This window comes from Pseudopodoces humilis, chromosome 6 (assembly GCF_049639895.1).
Source record: "Pseudopodoces humilis isolate 2021_Gansu_Grassland_sample_001 chromosome 6, ASM4963989v1, whole genome shotgun sequence".
Classification (NCBI taxonomy): domain Eukaryota; kingdom Metazoa; phylum Chordata; class Aves; order Passeriformes; family Paridae; genus Pseudopodoces; species Pseudopodoces humilis.
This window is the reverse complement of record NC_142205.1, coordinates 1,922,501-1,933,617: the sequence shown is the minus strand read 5'-3', so window position 1 is coordinate 1,933,617 and position 11,117 is coordinate 1,922,501. Positions and strand designations below refer to the sequence as shown.

At 56.9% G+C, this 11,117-nt stretch overlaps 3 protein-coding genes across 4 annotated transcripts in view; all 3 read right to left on the bottom strand.

The window, feature by feature from the left end:
* Positions 1 to 898, bottom strand: part of VPS16 (VPS16 core subunit of CORVET and HOPS complexes) — a 40,188-nt gene extending 39,290 nt beyond the window's left edge. The window contains exon 1 of the mRNA XM_088056172.1: positions 737 to 898. Within this exon, the coding sequence (XP_087912298.1) occupies positions 737 to 789 (53 nt within the window). The 5' untranslated portion in view covers positions 790 to 898. The remainder of the gene's footprint in view (positions 1 to 736) is intronic.
* A 410-nt stretch (positions 899 to 1,308) lies between these two features.
* On the bottom strand, positions 1,309 to 4,371 carry NAT8 (N-acetyltransferase 8 (putative)). Of its 2 annotated transcripts, none has more exons than XM_014259661.2 (2): positions 4,025 to 4,371; positions 1,309 to 2,882 (listed from the first exon to the last, which is right to left on the bottom strand). In XM_014259661.2, exon 2 carries the CDS (start codon positions 2,872 to 2,874, stop codon positions 2,215 to 2,217), a length of 660 nt encoding a protein of 219 aa, XP_014115136.1. In that variant the 5' UTR covers positions 2,875 to 2,882; positions 4,025 to 4,371; the 3' UTR covers positions 1,309 to 2,214. The 2 variants fall into 2 exon arrangements, with proteins under 2 accessions (XP_014115136.1, XP_014115142.1); XM_014259667.2 differs by having other exon boundaries at positions 4,035 to 4,371.
* A 1,500-nt stretch (positions 4,372 to 5,871) lies between these two features.
* Positions 5,872 to 11,117, bottom strand: part of CPXM1 (carboxypeptidase X, M14 family member 1) — an 18,896-nt gene continuing 13,650 nt past the window's right edge. The window contains exons 12-15 of the mRNA XM_088056387.1: positions 9,511 to 9,552; positions 8,009 to 8,148; positions 7,042 to 7,144; positions 5,872 to 6,122 (exon numbers count right to left, since the gene is read on the bottom strand). Coding sequence (XP_087912513.1) covers positions 5,872 to 6,122; positions 7,042 to 7,144; positions 8,009 to 8,148; positions 9,511 to 9,552 — 536 coding nt within the window. The remainder of the gene's footprint in view (positions 6,123 to 7,041; positions 7,145 to 8,008; positions 8,149 to 9,510; positions 9,553 to 11,117) is intronic.

The following is an 11,117-nucleotide window of genomic DNA, read 5'->3' as shown; positions in this document are numbered from 1 at the left end:
TGGATGGATGATGGATGATGGATGATGGATGGATGGATGATGGATGGATGATGGATGGATGATGGATGATGGATGATGGATGGATGATGGATGGATGGATGATGGATGGATGGATGATGGATGGATGGATGATGGATGGATGGATGATGGATGGATGGATGGATGATGGATGGATGATGGATGGATGATGGATGGATGGATGGATGATGGATGGATCGATGGATGATGGAAGTATGATGGATGGATGATGGATGGATGATGGATGATGGATGGATGATGGATGGATGGACGGACAGACAAACAGCAGGTGCAGGGATGGAGGAACCACAGACGGTGCCCACCTCTAAACCAGCCCTGGCTCAGATCCAACAGATCCCAGGCTCCCCGAATCCCCCCTGGGAACCCCAGAGACCCCCAGGAATGCCCCAGCCCGCCCCGAGGAGCGGGAGCCCCCCCGGGACCCCCCAGCGACCCTCAGGAGCCTCCTCCACCCCGAGACACCCCCTGGGACCCCTCAGCCATGCCCGGGACCCCTTTCCCAGCCAGCCCCAACATCCACGAGACCCCTCCGGGAAACCTCAAAACCCCACAGACACCCCGGGACCCCCAGACTCGTGAGGACCCCCGGGACCCCCAGGCGGCCCCACAGACCCCGGCCCAGGCCCCGAACCCCGCCCCGGCCATCTCCGGGACCCCCACGCAGCCTCGGGCCGGTGCCGCCTCCGCTGCCCCTCACCGGTAGAAGGTCTCCTCGCCCAGCGGGTTCCAGTTGGCCGTGTAACAATCCATGGCGCGGCCGGGACGGGGGAACCGGGATGGGGAGAGGAGAACCGGGACCGAAACCGAGATCGGGACCCGGCGGTCCCGGTGCTTCCCTCACGGCGCTTCCCCCACGGCGCTTCCCTCACGGCGCTACGCTGCGTACGTCACGTCCTGACGCCGGGCTGGGCGGCGCCATCTTGAGTAAGGGCACGGGCAAGTGAATTGGGAGCCTCCGCCATCTTGGGTGAGGGCAGAGGAAAGGCGGAACCGCCGCCATCTTGGGTGAGGGCAGAGGAAAGGCGGAACCGCCGCCATCTTGGGTGAGGGCAGAGGAAAGGCGGAACCGCCGCCATCTTGGGTGAGGGCACAGGCCTAGTCCCCCAAAGTGTCGCCTGTCCCCAAAAGATTTCCCCTCTCCCCCAAAATCTCCGTTGTCCCCGAGTGTGTTCCCAATTGCCTCTTTTCCCCAAAAGTGTCCCCCAGGATGGCCCCCGTTCCACCAAGGTACTGACACGCGGATGGAAAACTCCAGAAGTCGCAGCGCAGTTATGAGAGCAGGTATGAATTTATTCAGCGCTGAGGGATCATTCCTCCTGAGGCACGCACACCTCGGAGACTCGTTTCTCCCTTTTTTATTCTCTACAGGCTAGGGTTACACGATATGCCTAATACATATTCATTTGCTAACCCTTATTGTCCCTGCTTTGTATTAAAATTAGCAGAAGTCCAAAGAATCCACAAAGAATCCAAGGAACGCCCTCATCCTGCGGCGCCTTTATCCTCGCGCCCAATTTATTTATTTCATTGCACTCCTTATCTTTAGTCTTTATTCTCCTCTTGCGGGAGCACTCAGCACTTCACACGGGTTTTGTAGCCCCTTCTTCTGCTCAAAGCATTTCTTTATACGCCATTCCTGATTCTTAATTTCTCTGTTTGAGGCTGGGGTGACATCGCCTGGTGGCCCGGGGCCGGGTTTTGGGGCCACGGCAGCGCCTCACGGGGCCGGGACTGGGGAAACGCCTCCTGTGTCACGTTTGGGGTTTGTCCTGGGACAACAGGTTTGGGGTTTCACCCAGGACAATGCCTCGTGTGCCAGGTTTGGGGTTTCACCTGGGGGAACACCTGGTGTGCCAGGTTTGGGGTTTGTCCTGGGGGAACACCTCCTGTGCCAGGTTTGGGGTTTCTCCTGGGGCAATGCCTCATGTGCCAGGTTTGGGGTTTCTCCTGGGGCAATGCCTCATGTGCCAGGTTTGGGGTTCCTCCCAGAAAAACGCCTTGTGTGCCAGGTTTGGGGTTTCTCTTGAGGGAACACCTCGTGTGCCACGTTTGGGGTTTCACCCAGGACAACACCTCCTGTGCCATGTTTGGGGTTTCACCCAGGACAACACCTCCTGTGCCAGGTTTGGGGTTCCTCCCGGCGCAGCACCGCCCGTTCCAGGCGCCGCTCGGGCCCTACTTGGCGCCATCCCCCAAATCGTGGCGGTAGCGCAGGACCTGGAAGTTCAGCAAGGTGCCCAGCAGCGAGGGGTAGGAAGCGCCCACCCTACGGAACCCCACGCCCTCGTAGAGCCGCTGCGCCGCCACCTGCACCACGGAGGTGCTGAGCACCACGGCGCCGTAACCGCGGGCGCGGGCGAAAGCCAGCACCTCCCGGCACAGCGCCTGCGCCAACCCTCGGCCCCGGTGCTCCCGGCCCACCGACATCCTCCTCAGCTCCAGCTCGCCGCCGCCCGCCGGCTCCACCGCCACCATGCCCGCCACCGCGCCGCCCTCCTCGGCCACCCAGAAGCGGCAGTCGGGCGAGCGCAGGTAGGCGCCGGCCACGTCGCAGAGGTCGGTGCCCAGCGCCTCGCGCACGTACTCGGCGCACGCCGAGCGCACCAGCAGCCACAGCAGCACCAGCGCCAGCGCCACCGCGCCCAGCCCCAGCACCCAGGAGCCGGCGGCCGCCCGCGCGGCCACGAAGACGGCCAGCAGCGCCAGGCGCACCCGCGACGCCCGCAGCACGTGCCGGAAGCTGGCCGGAGCGTGCTCCAGGATGCCGCGGGCGAAGAGAGCTCGGACGGCCTCGTAGTCCTGCTCCTGGTACTGCCGGATGCGGAACGACGCCATGGGGGCACCTGTGCGGGGATAGAGGGGGGTCAGGGCAGTGCCGGGAGCGGGGATGGACGGGGGAAAACACATCCGGTCACTGGGGTGGGGCAGGGGGGTCAGGGCAGTGCCCACATTCGCAGGGAACCCCAGATCCCATCTTTGGGGTGGTACAGGGGGGTCAGGGCAGTGCTCACATTCGCAGGGACCCCCAGGGTACCCCCAAAACATTTGAGGGATAGCACAGGGGGTCAGGGCAGTGTCCACCCAGGGATCCCCAGGGTGCCCCCAGACCCAGCCCATGGGTGGTACAGGGGGGTCAGGGCAGTGCCCACATTCGCAGGGAACCCCAGATCCCATCTTTGGGTGGTACAGGGGGGTCAGGGCAGTGCTCACGTTCAGAGGAAACCCCGGGGTGCCCCCAGACCCAGCCCATGGGTGGCACAGGGGGTCAGGGCAGTGCCCACATTCGCAGGGAACCCCAGATCCCATCTTTGGGGTGGTACAGGGGGGTCAGGGCAGTGCCCACATTCGCAGGGACCACCAGGGTACCCACAAAACATTTGAGGGATAGCACAGGGGGTCAGGGCAGTGCTCACGTTCAGAGGAAACCCCGGGGTGCCCCCAGACCCAGCCCATGGGTGGTACAGGGGGTCAGGGCCGTGCTGACATTCACAGGGACCCCCAGAACACCCAAGACCCAGCCCTGGGGTGGCACAGGGGGGTCAGGGCAGTGCCGGTGCCGTTCCCACCCGGGGGATCCCCCCAAAATCAAGGAGGGGAAGAAGCGGGGGGTCCCTTCCCGCTCTCGAAGGGCCCTCAGGGGTTCATCCCCCGAGCCCAGCGGGGCAGGGGCTGGGCCTGGCACACCCGGGGGGCACAGGGGGAGAGCAGCAGGATTTGGGGGTGCCCCCCTCACCTCCCCGGGACCCCGACACTCCCCGGGAGCCGCGGCACGACCCGCCCCGGGCAAAGGTGGGAAGTGCCAGTGCCAGAGGGGGCAAAGGGACAGGAGGGGACACGGGGACAGGCGGGGACACGGGGACACCCCCCTCCCGAAGGGAAAAGGATGTGGGGGGGGGTCCCCAAATTACCCCAAACCCCGCAGGGTCCGCTCAAACCTCACCCCAGCCCCCCCCAAAAAAAATCCCCTCCCAGCCGCCCCCCCCACCTGCTGCTACCGGCGCTGTCGCTCCTCAAACCGGGGCCGGCGGCTCCGCAGCTCCTCGGGGCGAAGCGGGGGGTCCCTTACGGGGTCCCGGGGGGGCTCGCTGACCCCCCCAGCACCACGCCGAAGGGGTTTGGGTTATTTTTTTTTGGGGGGGTGGGGGTTTTGTTTCCCGCAAGCCCCAGGCCGGGCTGCGCCGGCGGCTCCCGGCGCTGGAGGATGCCGGATGCGTTCAGCCCATGGGTGCGGGGCTCGCTCGGCTCTGGGGGGGCTCCGGGGGCAGCCCGGGGAGGGGAAGGGGGGGACACCCCCAATTCGGGCCGTGCCAGGCCGGCGGAGGCTCCGGCGGCGCTGCCAGCGCAGGCGCCGAGCGGGGAGTGCTGCCCCTGCCGATGATGCCACAAACCCATCCCGGGGGGGCTCTGGGGTCACCGCGGGGGGATTTAGGGGGAGCAGCAGCCCAGCAGAGCACGGGGGACCCCCCCAAATCCCGGGGATGGGGCACCAAGGGGGGTGGGAGGGGGGGTCCAGCCCCTCCCGGTGCGGGGAGCCAGAGTCACCCCGGGGGCTGGGGAGGGGTCACGGTGGCGATGACCCCCCCCCCGTGCTGGAGCCTCCCCCTGGGGGCGTCCCGGGGGTCCCGGTGCTGTTGGGGACCCCCCGAGGAGCGGCCCAGCCCAGCGTTGAGGGCTCTCCTTTATTTGGGGAGGGGGCACAGGGACGGGAGGGTCCCTTCAGCCTCCTTGGGGACCCCCCCACCCCCAGGGGGGACATGGTGACCTCAGGGCCGAGCGGGGCACAGCCCCCTCACCCTGGCAGGGCCGCCGGGGGAATTATGGGGGGGGGTCACCCCATTTTTGGACCCTGCGGGCCCCCCCAGCTCCCCCCCCGGCTCTGCTCGGGACTCGGGGTGCTCCGTGCCGCTGCCCCCCGTGTTCCGGGGGCTCCAGGGGGTGCCCGGTTCCTCTGAGCCCCCCGCAGCCCCCAGCCCCTCTCTCGGTGTCCCCAAAGTCCCAACACCCCCCAGTGCCCCCTCAAGGCCCCAGGACCCCCCCATTGTCCCCGTGAGGTCCCCGGAACCTCACAGAGCCCCCCCGGTAGCCCCCAGACCGTCCCGGTGGCACCGGCACTGTCCGGCCGCCCCACGCTGCAGGCCCCCATTGTCCCCGTGGGAATGGCCCCAGTGTCCCCTCGCTGTCCCCTCGGTGTCCGCTCAGGGTCCCCTCAGGGTCCCCTCAGGGTCCCCCCTGTATCCCCTCAGGGTCCCCCCAGCCCCACCCCCTTCGCGCCACAGACGAATCTCGCACCCTATTGGTCCGCGCAGCCGTCCCGCCCCGCCCCTCCCGCCGAAATCAGCCAATAGGAGCCCAAAGCTGAGGAGAGGGGCGTGACAACGCTCACGTGCGCGTCGAGGGCGGAACCACGTGATCCAATGGGGACGGGGCGAAAGGGGCGGGGCCGTGGGGGAGCAATTGATAAGGGGAAAGGGGCGTGGTTTAGTGGGCGTGGCTTACGACCATCGCCCATTTATGACCACGGAAGGGGGCGTGGTCATACGAGGGGCGTGGCCTCGCCGAGTCCCCACGCGAGGGTCTGGGGCGGGGTCGAGCCCCGTTCCCGGTCCCATTCCTGGTCCTATTCCCATTCCCATTCCCGGTCCCGGTCCCGGTCCCATTCCTGTTCCCGGCCTCTTCGCCACTCCACGCCCGCAGAGTCGCAGCGGCAGCGCAGCCAAACTTTACTGGGAGCCGTCCCAGCGCAGTCCCCCGGCCGAGCCCGCGGCCCCGGGACCCCCCGCTCACTCCCCGGGACCCCCCCGCTCACTCCCCGCGGTCCCGGGGCCGCCCCGTTCAGTGCCCGCGGCCGTGGGCTCGCAGGCGGCGGAGGCGCAGCCGCTGCAGCCGCAGGGCCGGGTCGGGGCCCGGGCGGGTCCCCCCGGGCCGGTGGCGGCTCCTCGCCCTCGCCAGGCGGAAGCTGCACGGCGTGGGAACGTTCTCGAAGTAGACCCGGCACGGCCGCGTGGCCGCCTCGTAGCCCTCGGCCCGCGCCGTCCCCTCGTACTCGCCCGGGTTCAGCAGCCGCCAGTAGTCACCGCCCGAGGCTGCGGCGGGGGCGGCTGTCACCTCCTGTCGCCATCCCTGTCCCTGCTGCCATCCCCACCCTGTTCCTGTCCTCGTCCCCAGCCCCAATCCCGTTCTTGTCCCAGCCCCAATCCCATTCCTAGCCCCAATCCCATTCCTAGCCCCAATCCCATTCCCAGCCCCAATCCCGTTCCCAGCCCCAATCCCATTCCCAGCCCCAATCCTGTTCCCATTCCCAGCCCCAATCCCGTTCCCAGCCCCAATCCCGTTCCCAGCCCCAATCCCGTTCCCATTCCCAGCCCCAATCCCATTCCCAGCCCCAATCCCATTCCCAGCCCCAATCCCATTCCCAGCCCCAATCCCAGCCCCAATCCCATTCCCAGCCCCAATCCCGTTCCCAGCCCCAATCCCGTTCCCAGCCCCAATCCCGTTCCCAGCCCCAATCCCGTTCCCAGCCCCAATCCCGTTCCCAGCCCCAATCCCGTTCCCAGCCCCAATCCCATTCCCAGCCCCAATCCCATTCCCAGCCCCAATCCCATTCCCAGCCCCAATCCTGTTCCCATTCCCAGCCCCAATCCCGTTCCCATTCCCAGTCTGACCCCACTTCCATTGCCAGTCCCATTGCCAGTCCCATCCCCCTTCCATCCCCATCCCATTCATATCCGCAGTCCCATTCCTGTCCCCGTCCCCTTTCCCAGTCTAATCCTATTTCCATCCCCATCGGCAATTCCCAATCCCATTCCCAGATCCCATCTCATTCCTTTCCCTGTCCCCATCTCCACCCCCATCACCCCATTCCCATCCCATCCCATCCCTGGCCTTATCCCACCTTCATTCCCAATCCCATTTCTGCCCCCACCCCAAATCCCACCCCACAGCCATCCCGGTGTCCCTGTGTCCCGGTTGTGTCCCGGTTGTGTCCCGGTTGTGTCCCGGTACCGGTGCGGATGTCGTGGTTGATGCCATCCACGGAGATGATGGCGTTGGGGATGCCCTGCTCGGTGTCATCGTCCCGAACCACGCCCTTGATGCCACGGTGCACCTGGAGGGGGTCGGGATGGTGGCACAGCTGTGTCCCCTCCCCTGTGCCAGTGCCACCCGAAGCCTTTGGGGACAGCCGTGTCCCGCTGTCACCCTGCCCGTGTCCTCCCGGCAGTGTCCCTGGACTGTCCCAGTGCCACCCACAGCCTTTGGGGACAGCTGTGTCCCACTGCCACCCTGCTGCCACCCTGCCCATGTCCTCCCTGCAGTGTCCCTCCCTTGTCCCAGTGCCACCCGCAGCCTTTGGGGACAGCCGTGTCCTGCTGTCACCCTGCTGACCCCCCTTGCCGTGCCCGTGTCCTCCTGGCAGTGTCCCCAGCCTGTCCCACCCCCCAAAGGCTTGTGGAGAACCCCTGGGGCTTCCCTGTCCCTGACCTGCCTGTGACCCCATTGTCCCCATGACCCCAGATCCCCTTCCCCAGTGTCCCCATTGTCCCTATGACCCCAGACCCCCCCAGTGTCCCCACATCCCCCAAATCCCCCTAAATACCCCATCCTGGACCCCCCTTTCCCAGTGTCCCCATTGACCCAGCACCCCCAGACCACCGCAGTGTCCCCATATCCCTAACCCCCCCAAATCCCCAATCTGGACCGCCCTTCCTCAGTGTCCCCATGACCCCAGTCCCCTCTTTCCCAGTGTCCCCAGTGTCCCCATGACCCCAGACCCCCCTTCCCCAGTGCCCCCATTGCCCCATCACCCTCCTCACAAACATCCCTGGGGTGCCTTTGGTGTCCCCTGCGCCACATCCCCAACCCCTGGCTGTCCCCTGAGCCCCCCCCCCGTGCCCCCCCCTCCCCCCCGGGGGCCCCCTGGGTGCCCCCCAAGCCCCCCGGGAGCCCCCTGAGCCCCCCGGGGGTGCCCCACCTGCTCCATGAAGAGCAGCAGAGACTCGCGGTTGTTGTCCCACTCGTGGGGCAGCTCGGACGCGTGCGGGAATTTGTCGCAGGAAAGCTCCACGGTGATCTCGAAGCAGTTGGTGTGCAGGTAACTGAAATCGTTCATACCTGTGAGGCAAAGGGGGGCAAAAATAAAGAAAAAAGTTAAATTTTTATCTTGAAATTTTAGGGTTTTTTATGTTTATTGGGATGATTATGTTAAGTTTATATTTAAATTCTAGGATTTTAAAATCTAAATGTCTTATATCTTAATAAAGATAAAGAAAGATAGAGATAAAAAATAAAATAAAGATAAATAAATATAACTAAAGATAACTAAACCCAAACAAAGCCGTGATGAAGCATGCAAGCCTCTTTGGGAGATGACCCCATCCCCAATAACCCACCCCCAATAACCGCCCTGATAACCCACCCCCAATAACCCACCCCAATAATCCACCCTCATTAACCCACCCCCAATAACTGCCCTGATAACCCACCCCCAATAACCCACCCCAATAATCCACCCTCCTTAAACCACCCCCAATAACCGCCCTGATAACCCACCCCCAATAACCGCCCTGATAATCCACCCTCATTAACCCACCCCCAATAACCCACCCCAATAACCCACACTCAGTAACCCACACCCAATAACCCAGCCCCATAACACACCCGATAACCCACACCTGATAACCAACACCCAATAACCCACCCCAATAACCCACACTCAATAACCCACACCCAATAACCCAGCCCCATAACCCACCCGATAACCCACACCTGATAACCCACACCCAATAACCCACCCTGATAACCCACCTCGATAACTACCCTGATAACCCACCCTCATTAACCCACCCCCAAAAACCCACCCCAATAACCCACACCCAATAACCCACCCTCATTAACCCACCCCCAATAACCCACCCAATAACCCACACCCAATAACCCACCCCAATAACCCACACTCAATAGCCCACACCCAATAACCCACACCCAATAACCCACCCCGATAACCCACCTCGATAATCACCCCGATAACCCACCTCGATAACCCACCCCAATAACCCACCCTCATTAACCCACCCCAATAACCCACCCTCATTAACCCACCCCCAATAACCCACCCCAATAATCCACCCCAATAACCCACCCCGATAACCCACCTCGATAATCACCCCGATAACCCACCCCAATAACCCACCTCGATAATCACCCCGATAACCCACCCCATTAACCCACCCCCAATAACCCACCCCGATAACCCACCTCGATAATCACCCCGATAACCCACCCCAATAACCCACCCCAACAACCCACCCCGATAACCCACACCCGATAACCCACCCCAACAACCCACCCCAATAACCCACACCCGATAACCCACACCCAATAACCAACACCTTTAAAATTCAATTCTCCCCCATTTAAACCTCAGAAACCTCAACCCCAAAAAATCCGAACCCTTTCCCCTCTCCCCTTACTCACTGCCAGCCACTGTGTGCCACTGGGCTCCGTTGATGATGTTACCTGATAGAAATGTATATATTATATATATGATATGATATGATATTATATTATACTATACCATATGATATGATATGATATGATATGATATGATATGATATTATATTATATATTACATGGCATTGCATTACATTGCATTACATTACATTACATTATGTTATATTATATTATATTGCATTATATCACATTATATCATATCACATATATGATATTATATCATATTATTTGACATTATATGACATTATATCATATTACAATATTTGACACTATATTACACTTATATTATATTATATTATATTGTATTGTATTGTATTGTATTGTATTATATTATATTGTATTATATTGTATTATATTGTATTATATTGTATTATATTGTATTGTATTATATTATATTATATTATATTATATTATATTATATTATATATTACATGGCATTGCATTACATTGCATTACATTACATTACATTATGTTATATTATATTATATTGCATTATATCACATTATATCATATCACATATATGATATTATATCATATTATTTGACATTATATGACATTATATCATATTACAATATTTGACACTATATTACACTTATATTATATTATATTATATTGTATTGTATTGTATTGTATTATATTATATTGTATTGTATTGTATTATATTGTATTATATTGTATTATATTATATTATATTATATTATATTATATTATATTATATTATATTATATTATATATTACATGGCATTGCATTACATTGCATTACATTACATTATGTTATATTATATTATATTGCATTATATCACATTATATCATATCACATATATGATATTATATCATATTATTTGACATTATATGACATTATATCATATTTGACACTATATTATATTATATTATATTATATTATATTATATTATATTATATTATATTATATTATATTATATTATATTATATTATATTATATTATATTATATTATATTATATTATATTATATTATATTATATTGTATTGTATTATATTGTATTATATTATATTGTATTGTATTATATTGTATTATATTATATTGTATTATATTGTATTATATTATATTGTATTATATTATATTATATTATATAACATTACATTACATTATACTATATTATATTGCATTATATCGCATTATATTGCACTATATCGCATTATATCGTATCACATATTATATGACATTATATTATATTATTTGACATTATATTATATTATATCATATCATATATCATATCACATTTTATCACATTATATCATATCACATTTTATCACGTTATATTGTATCACATTATATCACATATCACATTATATTATATCACATTATATCATATTATATTATATCACATTGTATTATATCTTATCACATAATATCATATTATCAGCTTAAAACCCAGCGGCACCAAGAAAATTGATCTATTGGGAAGGGGGTGAGTGAAGAACTAAACAAAATATATTTAGTTAATTAATTAATGAATTATATCAAATGTAAAATAAAAAAATATATAAAATAAAGATAAATAAAGTGAAATAAAGATAAATATGGATAAATG

Coding starts and splice junctions, on each gene's coding strand:
- NAT8 (XM_014259661.2), bottom strand. CDS start 2,874: ATGGCGTCGTTCCGCATCCGGCAGTACCAGGAGCAGGACTACGAGGCC.